The 16345-nt window shown below is 38.7% G+C and overlaps 1 protein-coding gene across 8 annotated transcripts in view; it reads right to left on the bottom strand.

Moving 5' to 3' along the window:
* Positions 1-16345, bottom strand: part of trdmt1 (tRNA aspartic acid methyltransferase 1) — a 98576-nt gene that overhangs the window by 59262 nt on the left and 22969 nt on the right. For 4 of the 8 annotated variants that reach the window (XM_069914254.1, XM_069914256.1, XM_069914255.1 and 1 more), the window contains exons 2-5: positions 14066-14175; positions 8117-8193; positions 3208-3279; positions 2107-2172 (exon numbers count right to left, since the gene is read on the bottom strand). In XM_069914254.1, coding sequence (XP_069770355.1) covers positions 2107-2172; positions 3208-3279; positions 8117-8193; positions 14066-14175 — 325 coding nt within the window. Of the gene's footprint in view, positions 1-2106; positions 2173-3207; positions 3280-8116; positions 8194-10960; positions 11175-14065; positions 14176-16345 lie in introns of those variants that run through there. The other 4 variants (XM_069914257.1, XM_069914258.1, XM_069914259.1 and 1 more) reach the window with 4 other exon arrangements.

Here is a 16345-nt window from a genome sequence, read left to right as displayed (position 1 = left end):
ATACATGGCAAATACACTACAATGTGGATAAATGTGAGGTTATTCACTTTGGTAATACAAACCGGAGGGCAGATTACTATTTGAATGGCAATAGATTAAGAGATGGGGAAGTGCAGAGAGACCTAGGGGTACTTGTAAATCAGTCTCTGAAGGCGAGCATGCAGGTACAGCAGGCGGTTAAAAAGGCAAATGGTATGTTGGCCTTCATATCAAGAGGGTTTGAGTATAGGAACAAGGATACCTTACTGCAGCTGTACAGGGCCTTGGTGAGACCCCACCTGGAGTATTGTATGCAGTTTTGGTCACCTTATCTAAGGAAGGATGTTCTTGCAATGGAGGGAGTGCAGAGGCGATTCACCAGGCTGATACCTGGAATGGCAGGAATGACTTATGAGGAAAGATTGCGCCAATTGGGATTGTACTCCCTGGAGTTTAGAAGATTGAGAGGGGATCTCATAGACATATAAAATTCTGGCAGGACTGGACAGAATGGATGCAGATGGGATGTTTCCAATGATGGGAAAATCCAGAACCCAGGGCCATGGTTTGAGGATAATAGGCAAACCATTTAGTAGCGAGATGAGGAGGAATTTCTTTACCCAGAGGGTGGTGAATCTGTGGAATTCATTGCCACAGAGGGCAGTAGAGGCAGGTTAATTAAATATATTTAAGAGGGAATTAGATATATTTCTTCAGTATAAGGGTATTAAAGGTTACGGAGAGAAGGCGGGGACGGGTACTGAACTTTAAGATCAGCCATGATCTCGTTGAATGGCGGAGCAGGCTCGAAGGGTCAAATGATCTACTCCTGCTCCCATCTTCTATGTTTCTATAAGCTTTATCCAGTGAGGGTAGGTGAGATACAAACCAAAGAGCATGGGTTAAGAGTGAAAGGGGAAAAGTTTAGGGGGAACATGAGGGGGAACTTCTTCACACAGAGAATGGTAGGGGTGTGGAATGAGCTTCCAGGTGAAGTGGTGAATGCAGGCTCAATTTTAACATTTAAAAGGAATGTGGACAGGTACATAGATGGGAGAGGTATGGATGGCCACACAATGTGAAGACAGGATTTGCCTACTCATTTCTATCAAACCTATCATGGACAGATTCATCTGCCACAAGTAAATTAGCAAGGACATGATCAAGTAGGTTTTCCCTTGCACTGGTAAACTCATTACCTAAAGCAGCGATGTCTCACAGGAATCACTTAGCTTAGTCTGTGGTGGTAGTATTATACTATTCTTAGTGATGGACATTAAACACCCCTATTCAGAGTATATTTTGCTCCCCTGCTATTTTTGGTCCTTCTTTCAAGTGCCATTCAATATGGGAAAAAAAACACTGATTCATCAACTGAGTGAAGACACCAATCCAGATCATAATCAAGAGATTTACTTTTCATGTTTAACATGATGCTTTGAGACATCAAGGGACTCAAAGGGCTGCTCCTTCCCTCTGTTGCCACCTCTGGTGAGTCTGTTCTGCCAAGTCTCTCTCAGCTATTTTCCTTACTCACCATTTTTTTTTCTGTGCATAAACCAGCAGAGAATTAACTTCTTCAATTGGCAGTTTTCAATTTAAATTCTGAAGGATTCATTAATCTTATCTTCTGAAGAATTCATCAATCTAATCTTCTGAAGAACCACATGGGAGCTTACTATATCTACACAAGTTCCATGACCTTATGGGAAGTCTTTGATATGTGGTAACTGCAACTTTTATTGAAACAACCCACTGAATCGCAAGTGATATTCAGAATGCCAAAATGCAGACCTTTGAAAATAAGATTATTTTTAATTAGTAAAATCCTGTATATTAAAAGTACCAATGCAGTAAGGTTTTACTTTCTAAACAATCAAAAACAAAACTCATAGCTGCAATTTTCCTCATCCACTTGATCTCCATGCATTACTCAAGTTTTCTTTTAAATTTTCAGTCCAATTTTTAAATAGGGTCTTGGGTGTGCAAACAGCAAAGAGGCTGCCCTTATACAGTTCATCCAGAATATATCATGATTCAATGGAGTTGCAAGGTTCACATCATTTGCTAATTTCTTATGTTTAATTGTACAAAAAAAAACACCAAAATAAAACAAAAAATGCATACCTTGCAGCAGATGTTTCAAATCCTTTGACATTTTCAAGAAGAATATATTTAGGAAGGTTTGTAAGGCTTGAAAGAACAAAGTAAGAACACAATATTTTAACATTTTACTTTAGATTTTATTTTCATAATTTCTGTACTTTATCTCAACAAATGAAACTTAAATAATTGGGAGTATTTTGTACAAAACTGATAACCACACCAGTGGAAGGATGCAAGGGCTTTGGAGAGGTTCATCAGGATGTTACCAAGACTAGAGAGTATTAACTAGAAAGAGACTCAGAGTTATAAAGCATGGAAACGGGCCCTTTGGCTCAACTCGTCCATGCTGACCAGGTTGTCTATCTGCTAGTCCAATTTGTCTCAGGTATGACAAAATTGGACTGATTTGTTTGCAGTGTCAGAGGTTGAGAAACTATCTGATATAAAATTATGTTATACATGGACAGGAGAGATAGTCAGTCCTTTTTCTCAGGATGAAAATGCCAAATACAAGTAGACATAGTTCAAGGTGAGAGGGGCAAAGTTTAACAGGAATTTGCAAAGTAGTTTATTTTTAAGCACAAAAATTGGTGAGCATTTTGCAATCCCTGGTTACTGATGCTTTACAAAGCATGCCAATGCAACAGCAATAATACGGGAAGAAATGGATAGCTCTTGCATAAAAGGCCCTCGTCACATCCAGCATTTGCCAGAAGACAACTTCTACCGCATCAAAAAATTCACACAAGCAGAGTGCTGATTTATTTCAGGATAGCTCCCTGTAGGTACAATTGGTAATGTGACACTGAGCTAACTAATTTAACTATGGTCAAGCAGTGCTTCATATTGCTTGCATCTGATGGACAATTTTAGTAATTTAAAATCAAATGACTGAAAAAAAATTGCTTTATCCAAATTAATTATTCTTTGACTGAGAATCAAATTGCCTGACAACAAACCTTGAAATTTTAACTTTCTTTTTGTTTTATTTTCAGATTTTACAAACTCTCCTGGCAGTTTCTAATATATATTGGTTTACTAGTATTTTTTCTTATTTTCTATCCTATCATCAAACAGATGTTCAGTTGCTGAAACTTTGTTGAAAGAGAAATAAATTCAAACCTTGGCAGCAAGTCAAGGATGTACAAAAAACTCTTGCTCCTGGAATCCAATACATCTTTCTGAGAACCTAATCTGTTATAAAAAACATGGACAATTAGTTTTATAAACAAATAACTTAATAACTGTTGTATATAAAAATATGAAAGTGAAATGTACTAATCCCATCCTCGATATAAAAAAAGGCCTTAAGGCTCTCTGCTATCCAGTCCCCCTCCACCACCACCCTGGCAAAACTTGTAATCACCCTCAATAACTTCTCCTTCAGCTCATCCCACTTTCTCCAAGTTAAAGATGCAACTATGGGTATTCTCATGGGTCCCAACAATGCCTGTGTTTTCATTGACTAATTGGTCCAATGCATGCTGACAGAGACAGGCAAGACTCCTCAACTCTTTCTCTGTTACATTGAAGATTACATTGATTCTGCCTCCTGTACCCATGATGAGCTCGTCGACTTCACCAACTTTGCTGCCAAACTCCACCTGACCTTAAATTCACAGTCCCTCTTCAGTACTCTCACCTTTCTCGAATTCTGACTCCACCTCAGGAACAAACTATCTACAAACATCTTCTAATGTAATTAAACTTTCATAGTTACCTCAAAGACACCTCTTCCCACTGTCTCCTGTAAGGATTGGATCCCTTTCATTCAATACCTCTATCTAGTGCATCTGCTCCAAGAATGAGGCTTTGGAGGTCCTTTTTCTTCAGATAACATAGCTTCCCCTCCACTCCCATTAACTCACCCTTCAGCCATATCTTTTCTATTTTCCCCCCATATGTCTGCCCTGGCTCCTCCCCCCCCCCCCCCCAGATGCAATAAGGACAAGGTTTCACTTGTCCTCACCTACCACCCCACCAGCCTCCATATCCAACATATAATTTTCCACAATTTCCACCACATCATCCCATTCCCTCCCTGCTTTCCTTAGCAATCACTGTCTCCACAAGTCCCTTCTCCATTCATTCCTTCACATCAATTTCCCCCCCTGGTTCCACAATAACCATTATACTTTCCCCCACACCTCCTCCTCTTTCACCACCATTCTGGGCCCCAAACATTCTGTCCAAGTGAATCAACACTTCACCAATGAGTCTGTGGGGATTGTAAAACACAAAAGTCTGCAGACACCATGGATGACGTAAAATCTCAATGTTGAAGAAACTCAGCAGGTCAAACAGTGTACTTTATATAGTAAAGATACATAACCAACATTTTGGGCTTGAGCCCTTCATCAAGGAAAATGCCCCCCCCCCCCCACCCAATCTATGGGGATCATTTACTATATCCAGTGCATTGGAGAGACTGGACACAGATTGGGAGATTCACTGAGCACCTTTGTCCTGTCCATGGTAGCAATAAGGGCCTCCCTGAGGTCAGGCATTTGAATTCCATTCCCCATTGCCACACTAACATGTCTATCCATAGTTTCATGGCCAGGTTGAGGCCACCCACTATTGGAGGAACAATACCTTATATTCCATCTCAGCAATCCCCAACCAGATGCCATCAATATATAGACTTTGCCAATTTCCATTAACTTCCTTCCCCAGCCTATCTCTTTCCCTCATCCCTCTTTCTCCAACTCATGATTCTTTTTTTAAAAATTTCCATATTTGTGAGTTATCCTTCTTAGCCCTCTGTCCTCTCTCCTTTTAGTTCTCAGTTTCTTCACCCTTTCTCGTGCACCCACCCTTTACTCATTAGTCGGTGTTCCTCCCCACCTTTCCCTTCTCCCTATCTTTTTATTCACTCCTGAAGAAGGGCTCAGACCCAAAACATGGACTGACTTTAGCATTCTCTGGATTCTACACTAGATCCTTCAGGACTCTTGTGTTCTGCACTAGATCCTAGCATCTGCAGTTTCTTGTCTAGCTTGAAATTAAATAAAAATTGATTTCACATTTTAATCATAAAGGTTTGGAAGAACAAACCACTGAAATATTCTTCCATTTTGGATCATCTGGTTCAAATTAATATTTTTTTCAAAGGATATGCACCATCTAATTTACAGTTAAAACTTAACCGACCAACTTTCTTATTCATGGCAGAACCACTCTGATCCTGAACACTCCCACATTCTGCCTAACACAAGCACTAAAATATAAATTTATACCACAGAATGTAGTTATACAATTACCACCAAAGACAAGGGGAAGATAGGTGGATTTCTTTCCCTTAGAATCTTCTCTGCCAGTTTTCAGGTTGCATTTACCCTCAGAATAATGGAGACTGACATTGGCTCCTTTATTAAGACTTTGGAATTGAAACAAAAACTTTAAAATTAGGAGCAAACAGCTTAATTCTACATTTTTAAAATATGGAGGGAAGTTGATGATAAACAACTCACAAGGGTACAGACATTGATACTTCCTCAAGGAATCCCTTCAACAAAGTGGTAGAGGCTAAACTTGGCTAGGTAACACTTGATGGCACTAATAACAATTTTCTCATTACTTTACTGAAAGTGGGAGGATTAATTAATCAATTAATTAGGTTTTGTTTGCAAAACAATCACCACAAATTTCCTGTAATAACGGTGTGAAATAAAATGGCTAAAGCATCCAGCTATAGAAAACAAATGCTCAACACAAAAGTCAGGATACTGACTGCGGTAAAAATCACATTCTATTCAGTTTTTCAATGTTCGTTTACTTTAATTTTTAATGCTATTAATCTTTATAGTACAATTTACCTTCAAGTTAAAATTTTTATGAAGGCTCTATTCTAAGAAATGCTCAGAAGAGTAAGCCAGTGCATGCCTCTGGTCATTAACTTGAAATATTTCCAGTTTCTTTCTACACAAATTAAAGATAACATTAAAAAAAATAGGAACAAATGGGCAGGTGGTTACAGATGGGAGGAAGTGAAGAAAAAAAATGAGAGGGTCAAGGTTAGCTCTGATAGAAGAAAAGGAAAGGGGTGGGGAGCTGGTAACATTCTTACTTCCTATCAAAGGTGCGTGACCTGCTGTTTCTACAGCACATTTGTGAAATTTGATTTATGTTACCTGTGCTCTTTCCCTGCCCCATACTCCATCATCTCTTCTTGTCCTCCCCTCATTTTTTTTAATTCAAGAACTTGCCGGTTTCTTCTTATACCTGACCAAGGTCCCAATCCCGAAACATCAGTTTCTCCTTACCTGCTGAATTTCTCAAGCTCATTTGAATATTGCACTTGATCCTAGCATCTGCAGACTTTCTTAATTAACACCATGCTGATCTACTTCATGCTTCCAACTCCTCCTCCTTGCCAGTTCTCCTTACCCCTCAATATGCCGATCTTTCAAAAATCAATTTCTAAACTCTAAAGAATACAGACACACAGTAGGTGTTTAAGACTCAATGGACCACAGGAAAAAAACCTCTCATCCCAGAAATCAACCTGATGAATCACTTTTGGATTGTAGATCAAAAAAACTACAAATATTGGAAATCTAAACTAAAATATGAAAATGCTAGAAACCTTCAGCAGGTCAGATTGCAATTGGGAGAAGATAAACAGAATTAACATTTCAGGTTGAAGGGACTTTATCATTTCTTTCAAACTTTCTTTTGAACTGCCTTCAATTTGATCTCACCAGGACCATGGACAATTGTAACAAAAACTGCACGGTCTCTAAACAACTCTTGCAACATGAGCCAAATTTCTCATTGACCTACTGAATTAACTGTTAGCAGGCAAGTGCAACTTCTAGTGACTCATGCACAACACCAACTAGATCACACCACAATTCACTCTTGCGCAGTCTCTCTCCATAACAATTTGGTTTAGAATCCAACACCTTCCCAGATTAAACCTACCTATTCTTGAGTCACTGGCAAACTCAGACAATTTGCATTATTCCCCTTCCTCCAGGTCATTAAAATAATAATTGAAGCCTAAGAATTGGCCCTCTGGGACACTCCACATTTTACACCCTTCCAACCAGAACAAAAGACTCATTTATTCCAAATCATGTGATAACCAGTTTTCCATCCATCTATCATACATCTGCCGATACCTCATACTTCTAGCTCATAACATTCACTAGCCTCTTTTGTGGCACCTTGTCAATGGATTTTGGAAATCTAAATACATCATATTTGCAGGATCCCATGCATTGACTCTGCATGCTACAAATCTGAAAGAACTCAAGCAAACTTGTTAAACACTATTTACCTTTCATAAAAATGTATATGTTTTAAATCATTCAAAGCTTTCCTAAACAATCAGCCTCATCCTTTGAGGGTTCCACACCTAGCTTGCCTACTCTCTTCCTTTTTGTTTATCCAAAGAAACTTTTACTGTTTGTTTTGTTCATACATGGAAGTGATCTCTCAAAAATCAATTTAGTTTCCATTCTTACGAACTTTTGCTGCCGATTCCTGAAACACTCTGTCCTCTGGTCTACCACCAGCTTTTCAAACTTTGTATGCCCTGCTTTTCAATTTAAGATTAGAAAGCTCCTCTTTCTCAGGAATTCCCCTTTTCCCATTGGCATAAATATTTGCAATTTATGAACTACCTGTTTAAACATGCACCACCCTCTATTAATCCAATAATCTCTTATTTTATTTATCCTGTCCATAGTAGGTCTCCACCTTAACAATTTTGTACCTGGGGTGTTCACACTCAAATGGTATTTGGAATTCTACCATGTTATGGTTACTATTGCCAAGAAAGTCCTTGTTAATCCTCCTCATTACAAATGTGCAAAGTAATTAGAATATTTTCTAACTTAATTTAAGCCAATGTCTAGTTTGTAAAACTTCAATGAGAAGCTCTGTACAAGACAAATATTATCTTATATTTTGTCTTGTACCTTATCATTTGTTCCATTGAGTCTATACTGGTGCTCAGAGTAATCCCCTCAATTCCATTACCCTGTAGTCCATTCTCTCTTCCTTGCTGTTACACAATGCTCACCTTGTGAATGGCTGACATGGAGGACTCATCAAGATCATGTCAAAGTCGAATTTGTTGAACTCATCCACTGTCATACCCTAATATAAAAAAAAGTTCATTATTTGTATTAAAGATTCCAATATATTGGAGTTATCTTAATCCAGAGGTGGCAGAGAGAAAGGAGAAAACTGGATAGGCAAACAAATGAGAATCTTCACAGAATCAGTATCTTTTATCTATATTTTTCTACACAGCATTAATTTAAAAATTATGTTTCAGTTGCAAATTATTCCAAAAGTGTTTTCATCAAAAATGAAATTAAATGAAATTAAACCAAAAGACAGGAGACTGCAGATGCTATAACCTGGAGCAAAAGAAAGTAGTGGGTCAGGCAATATCTATGGAGGAAAGGGGAGTCAACATTCAGGTTGAGGCCCTGTATCATAACCTTGACAAAAGAACTCAGGCCTAAAACTTTTACCCTTTTCTTCCTCTAGATGCTGCGTGACCTGCTGAGTTTTTCCAGCACTTTTGTGTTTTACACCAGGTAACAAGGGGTTAAAGGGCAAATAGAGCCAGTCGGGGAAGGGTAGTAGGGTGGAGATAGCAACAGGTGACAAGCAGATTAAAAAAACTTCAGATTACAGAATCTGATAAGAAAGGAAGGTGATGAGTGGGGGAACATGAGTGGTACCAGATAAGGGAAGAATTGGGGGGAGATGGGAACAGTTGGAAGAGGTGATAGAGAAATTGATGGGCTGAATGTGTGGGTGAAATACAGATGGACCAGGTGAGGGAAGGAAAACAAAATGGGCAACAGAAGACTGGAGGGGGAGGTGAGGTTTGGAAAAAATGAGATGAGTGAGAAGTCCTAGGTGAATCAGAAGGTGAGAGAAAGAAACAGATCTTGTGCTGGGTAATGAATCTGGTCAGGTGACAGACCTCTCAATGGAGCAGCATTTCAGTGACGGTGACCACAACCTCCACCTTTAGCATAGCTGTGTACATGGATAAAACAGGTCAAAATGATAGCATGTTTAATTGGGGGAAGAGCCAATTACAATGTAACTAGGAAATAACTGGGGAAAGTAACTTGGGAACTAATGTTCTTGGGGAAAAGCACAGCAGAAATGTGGAGGATGTTTAGAGACCAATGGCACAGGATTGGTTTGTCCAACTAACACAGGGAAAAAATGGTAGGATAAGGGAAAAGTGGTTGAGAAAGCAGGTGAGTCAGCTAGTTAAGAGGAAAAAGAAAGCATACACAAGATTTAGGAAGCAAAAGACAGGAACAAATCATGACAATTATATGGTACCAGAAAGGAACTTAAGAAAGGACTTTGGAGAGCTTGAAGGGGGCACAAGAAGGCCTTGGCAAGCAGGATTAAGGAAAACCCTAAAGTGTTCTATGCCTATGTGAAGAACAGAAGGATGAAGGTCGGGCTATTTAAGGATAGAGGAGGCAACATGTACCTGGAGGCAGAGGGGTTGGGGAGGTCCTAATGAATACTTTGCTTCAGTGTCTGCCAGAGAGAGGGACCTTGGTTAAGGTGAGATCCAAATGGGACAAGTATATGTGCTGCAGCAGGTTGAAGTTAAGAAAGAGGAAGTGCTGAATCTTCTTCAAAGCATTACAATTGATAAGTCCCCAGAACCAGATGAGAGAGATCTCTGGTTGCTATGGGAAGGAAGGGAAGAAATTGCTGGGCAATGATCTTTGACTTCTCCCCTTCGCCACAGGTGAGGTACCAGAGGATTAGAGAATGGCAAATGTGGTTCCCTTGTTTAAAAAAGGGAATAGGGAGAATCCTAGAAATTATAGACCAATGAGTCTTTTGTCAATGGTGAGCAAATATTTGGAGCGGATTTATAAGGATATGATAAATGATCATTTAGAGTAGTCTTCTCAGGGGTAGTTAGCATTATTTTGTGAGGGTTATGGAGTGTTTCACAAGCCCAATTGATTTTTTTGAGGAGGTAACAAAAGAAACTGATGAAGGTAGATGTGGTGTATATGGATTTTCATAAGGTATTTGACAAGGTTCCCCCATGAAAAACCCATTCAGAAAATCATGAGGCATAGGATCCATGAAACCTTGGCTGTGTGGATTCAGAATTGGCTTGCCTGCATAAAGTAAAAGGTAGTACTAGATGGAGCATATTCTGTCTGGAGGTCAGTGACTAGTGCAGTTCCTCAGGGGCCTGTTCTAGGATTCCTGCTCTTTGTGATTTTTATAAATGACCTGGACTAAGTGGAGGGAAAAGTCAGTGAGTTTACAGATGACACAAAGGTTGGAAGTGTTATGGATAGTGTTGAAGGTTGTTGTATGTTACAAGAGGATATACAGTGCCTTCCATAATGTTTGGGCCAAAAGACAATTTTAAATTTGTAATCAAACAACTCACATGAAATTAAAGTGCACATTGCAGAATTCATTCAAGGTCAATAAATAAAGAGGCTATTCCCCAAGATGCAACCCATAGCAAAGGTGGTATGTTTTGGATCTTGGGCAGTTCCTTTACACTTTGCTCTTGCCATCACTCTGATACAGGTTAATCTTGGTGTCATCTATCTATAAGACTTTTCCAGAATTCTGCAGGCTCTTAAATACATCTTGACAAACTATAATCTGGTCTTACTTTCTGTGGCTAACTAGTGGTTTGCATCTTGCAGCATAGCCTCTGTATTTCTGATCATGAAGTCTTCTGCAGACAGTAGTCACTGCCATATCCACACCTGGCTCCTGAAAAGTGTTTCTGATCATATCCTATGGAGATTTTTCTTCATTATTATGAAAAAAAAATTGTTATTAGCAGTGGAGATCTTCCTTAGAATACCAGTCCCTTTGCAATTACTGCGCTCACCAGTACACGCTTTCTTCCTAATGATGTTCCAAACTGTTGATTTGGATAATCCTAAGGTTTGGGTGATGTCTCTTACTGTTTTATTCTTGTTTCTCAGCCTCATAGTGGCTTCTTTGACTTTCATTGGCACAACTCTGTTCCTCATGTTGAAAGATGGCAATTACAGACTCCAAAGGTGATCAAAAGCTTAGAAGCAAGCCTATTTCTCTTATACCTGCACCAATGAAGCAATTAAACATACATGAGTAATCATAAACACCTGTGAAGCCAAATGTCCTTAACATTATGGTACCATGACATGGGGAAAACAATATACAAAAAGTGCTGTAATTTCTAATCTAGAATAAAATCTGGAATGTGCACTTTAATAACATGTGGATTGTTTGACTGCAAATTTAAAACTGTGGAGCATAGGGAGAAAAAAATGTCTTTGTCCCAAACTTTAGATGCAGAGTTAGACTGAAAAGTGGTAGATGGAGTTCAATCTGGACAAGTGTGAAGTGATGTTATTTGGAAGGTCAAACTTGAAGGCAGAGTGCATGGTTAATGACAGGTTTTATAACAGTGTGGAAGAACAGAAGGATCCATAGATCTCTAAAGGTTGCCATGCAAGGTGATAGGGTAGTTAAGAAGGCTTGTGGTCTACTGGCTTCATTAGTCGGAGGATTAATTTCAAGAATTGAGAGGTAATGTTGCAGCTCTATAAAACTCTGGTTAGACCACTCTTAAAATATTCTATTCTGTTCTGGTTGCCTCATTACAGGAAGGATGTAGAAGCCCTGGAGAGGGTGCAGAAGACATTTACTAGGATGTTGCCAGGATTGAAGAACATGTCTTGTGAGGCAAGGTTAGCAAAGCTCGGGCTTTTCTCTATGAAATGTAACATCACAGAGATCTATAAGATTTTGAGAGGCATAGATAGGGTAGGCAGCTAGCACTTTCTCCTAGGGTGAGAATGGCAAACACCAGTGAACATCAGCACAAAATGAGGAAAGCTTAGGGGAGACATCAGGAGTAAGATTTTTTGCTCAGAGTGTCATGGAATACATTTCCAGGAATAGTGGTTGAGGCTAGTAAAATAAGGGCATTTAAAAGAATCTTAGGCACATGGATGAAAGAAAAATAGAGGGTTATGAGGTAGGGAGGGTTTACTTTTTTTTTTGAGTAGGTTTATATATAGCACATCCTTGTGGGTCAAAGGACCTGAGCTATGCTGCAATGTTCTGTGTAGCTCAGATTTACCTAAAATTGTAAAATTCAACTTTAATCCAGATTCACCTGGATTTTCATGCATGGATCTTCCTTTCATATTTACTATAGCTTTTTCAGTCTTGGCATATCAAGGGTTTTTTTTTTAATACTATTGTAGTTAGTGTAACTAATGTACCTGTTTGGTTGCAGGGAGTACATTTTTCTGCACATCTGTACATTGTATATATTTATAATGACAATAAACTCTCATCTCATCACATTTGGGCTATAAAAGGGCCAAAGGCCATCTCACTCTTCCAACTCTGTTACAAGTTCTATGAATGGTCTTTGTGGAGGCATTAGTGGTAACCTTTCAAGAATCACTAGATTCTGGAATGATTCTGGAAGACTGGAAAATTCCAAATGTCACTCTAAGCTTTAAAAAAAGAGGAAGGCAAAAGACAGGAAACTATAGGCCGGCCAGTGGTTAGTAAAATGTTAGTATTTATTATTAAGGATGAGGTTTCAGGATACTTGGAATCACATGGTAAAATAGGTTGAAGTCAGCATGGTTTCCTTAAGGGGAAATCTTGCCTGACAAACCTGTTCGAATTCTAAGAGGAAATAACAGGAAGGACAGGCAAAGGAGTCAGTGAATTTTTAAAGTCTTTAACAAGGTGCCACACATGGCTGCTAGACAAGATGAGAGCCCACAGAATTACAGGAAAGATATAAGCTTGGCTCACTGGCAGGAAGAAGAGTGGGGATAAAAGAGGACTTTTCTGGTTGGGTGCCAGTGACCAGTAGTGTTCCACAGGGTTCAGTGTTGGGACTGATCCTTTTTTGCATTACAGCCAAGTTTGCAGATGATTCAAAGATAGGAGGAGTGGCATAGTGTTGTGGAAGCACTGAGTCTAAAGAAGGACTTTGACAGGTTTAGAGATTGGGCAAGGAAATAGCAGAATGAATACAGTGTAGAGTATAATCATGCACTTTGATGGAAGGAACAAAGGCATAGATAATTATCTAGCTGAGTAAGGAGTTCAAAAAAGAGGTTTAGAAAGACTTGAGGACCTCTTACAAGATTCACTAAAAGTTAACTTGCAGGTAGAGTCAGTAATAAGGACACCAAATGCAATGTTTGCATTCATTTTGAGAGATAAAAATAAAAAAGCATGGATGTAATATTGAGGCTTTATGAGACTGTATTTGGGAGTATTGTGAGCAGTTTGGGGCTCCTTTCCTCAGGAAGGATGTATTGGCATTGGAGAGGATCCAGAGGATGTTCACAAGAATTATCCCCAGAATAATGAGCAGCATTTGATGGTTCTGGAGTTTAGATGAATTGAGGGCGGGGTTGGGGGAGGGGAGGTGGAATCTCATTGAAGCCTATCGAATTGCATTGTCAACCACAAGAAGGTCAAGCACAAGAAATCCATCAGCTGCAACCTCCATCTTAAGTCACACCCTGCCTCTGATGTGGTAATAATATCACTGATCTTTTATTACTGGTTCAATAGTAAAAGAATATGTAAAAGAAGAAAATCTATCATAGATGGTGATTGTAAGGTAACAAAGTAAAGCAAGCATGAAAGGTCCAAGTTACCATGTTTTATCTCTCTATGATTCACCTGCCAAAATCTTCACCTGAAAAATTGATTTTACTTTCCTCTTGAAACAATAAGGATTTGGTCACTTGTCGTATATACTTAAAAGATGCTTCACAGTGAGGGATTAATTTCCTGCTACACATGGCCCATTGTAGGCCCTATCCATTCAGAGCAGAGCTTCAGCTATCTATTTGACACACCAAGTTGAAAATACCAAACTTATATTATCTGGCTTTTATTTTGCAAAGTAAAGCTTATAAATAGCAAGGTCATTGGTTTCACAAAACAGATGGTTGAAACCTACCTCAATTGTTTTGGGATAGATGCAAGTGTTAGGAAAGTTGTGTTTATAAACTTCATTCGCAACAGTATTGATGTCAATTGCAGCAATAACTTCTGCAGCAATGCAGCTTTCTGTTTGTTACAAAGAAAATTCATGACTTGTAGCAAAATCCACCCTTAATCTGGTATTATGCAATTAGTATTTATTTCTCCTCTTGCAACTTTACATCATTCAATTGCATGCTAGTTACTTAAATATAGCATTGTCATTCTGTATAGATATATATGAATTATGCAGCCATTCTCAGCAGGGGCCATACCATATAACCATATAACCATACAAACTCACTTCCCTCCCACTGAGGGCTACAGCGCATTTAAGTAAAAGCCTTAAATACTTTTCACCTCACACAACATTTTTTTAATGTTTTTATGCAGTCAGTAGGAGAGAAGTATTGAAGTCAAAACTTCACAGGGAAGGGGGTCCATAAACCTTGAGCAGAGTCCTAAAGGGGGCATAGCCAAAAAAAGGTTGAGAATAGCTGTTCGAATGGTTCTTAAATAAACTAGAATATTACTGCTTCTTGCTGGTTTTTAAGGGTCCATGTAGTAGAATGGCCAAATGTAGAAGTGAACTTGCATGCACAGTAAACATAACAGTTAAAACAAAACATCCTTCTCAATTTATGCCAGAACTATTCAGTTTGATGCAATATAGATGTGCAATATTAACTCTGCTTCTCTTTGTATCAATGTTGTTTCAAAGCATTATTTTTGTTTAAAACTCTGTTTCTGTATCTCACATCTATGCACATGTATTCTTCGCCACTTTCCTCTATTCTCAGTTATCTCTCACAATTTATACTTCCTCCAGTAGATAGTGCCATCCATTTTCTTTTGATCACAGACACCCCTACTTGCCCTAGCCACTCATCCCTGGTCTCTTTAATTTATGTATTTTTTTCCCTCACTTCTAAATTCTCAAGAAATTTCATGGTCCATCAGCGGTTTCACTTGCTAGAGAGGCCATTCACTGCTGGTTGACTATTAAAAAGTCTTCCTAACCCTGATATTTAAAAAATCTTTATTTTTATTAATATGAAGTATATTAGTCAGGTTTTATCTGTAATTTGGGTGGGTGTTAATAATGGCAGCACGGTTAGCACAATACTGTTACAGCTCTCAGGAATAGGGTTTGAAGTTAAAGGAAGGTCCGCCGAAGGCCTGAACAGGACACTGACATGGAGGCAAGGCAGGCTGCACAGAGGGTCTGACTGGGACACTTGCATGAAGGCAAGTTGGTCTGACCACGACACAAGGTTGAAGAACTGGTCAATGCCACTCACTGCTGAGTCAGCTGACCCAAAGAGTCTCCCAATCCCTGCCTAGTAAGTCTTTATTTTTAGGTACTTTATTAAGGCTTTATCTGTAAACTTGGAGGAGGATGTTAATTATGATTGCAGCATGGTAAGCGTAGCACAGTTACAGCACCAGCGACTGGGGTTCATATTTAAATTTTATAGGTTACAGGAATCACTTGATTAAAGTGAACTTTACATAATTAAAGACGACAAAATGATTTACCTTCCCCCCCCCCACCCCCACAATGATTTTACATTTTCACTGGGTTTTTTTTGTCTTTTAAATTGTGTATTCTTAATGAAGGTGTATTAGTTAAGCATCGTAAGAGTGAGTCCCAGTCAACAGGAAAATCCACATTTCCAGCATCCACCATCCCCATAGGGGCTGGATAATGGGAATTTTACAGTATTTAGAACTAGTTTATAATACAACAAACACTATGTGCTAAATAATTTAAACAAGCATGCAATGACCACAACATACCGACAGCTTATTTCAGCATACTGTAAAATTTTTTTTTAATTACTTCACTATTTTTATCGTTTCTGAAACAATCACATTATAAATGTGGAACAATAAAAACAGGAGAGATAATTCCAAATGTAAAAAAGCTATAAAAGTGATTTATAAACAATACAAATTATTGCTTTTTCATTGAGGTTGCATTGAAATTTACATCACTGAAATTACTTAGCAGAAAAGCATACAGCATTGTTATACCTTCACACAGCTTCCTCTCAATTATCTTATTCTTATCAATTTACTATTGTTACGAGCCCAGAGTACCCCAAAACCCAGCAGCAATAGATTGTGACAGAGTATTTAGAGGTGGCTTGGGAGGAATTATTAGAGTAGTTTGCACATGCACATTTTAAAACACAGAATATTTGCAGGACTTTTGCAGAAGACAACAAAGTATGGACAGCAGCTTGCCTGGGAG

This window comes from Narcine bancroftii, chromosome 1, assembly GCF_036971445.1.
Source record: "Narcine bancroftii isolate sNarBan1 chromosome 1, sNarBan1.hap1, whole genome shotgun sequence".
NCBI lineage: Eukaryota > Metazoa > Chordata > Chondrichthyes > Torpediniformes > Narcinidae > Narcine > Narcine bancroftii.
The sequence above is the reverse complement of the archived record's forward strand: the minus strand, read 5'-3'. Positions and strand labels throughout refer to the sequence as shown.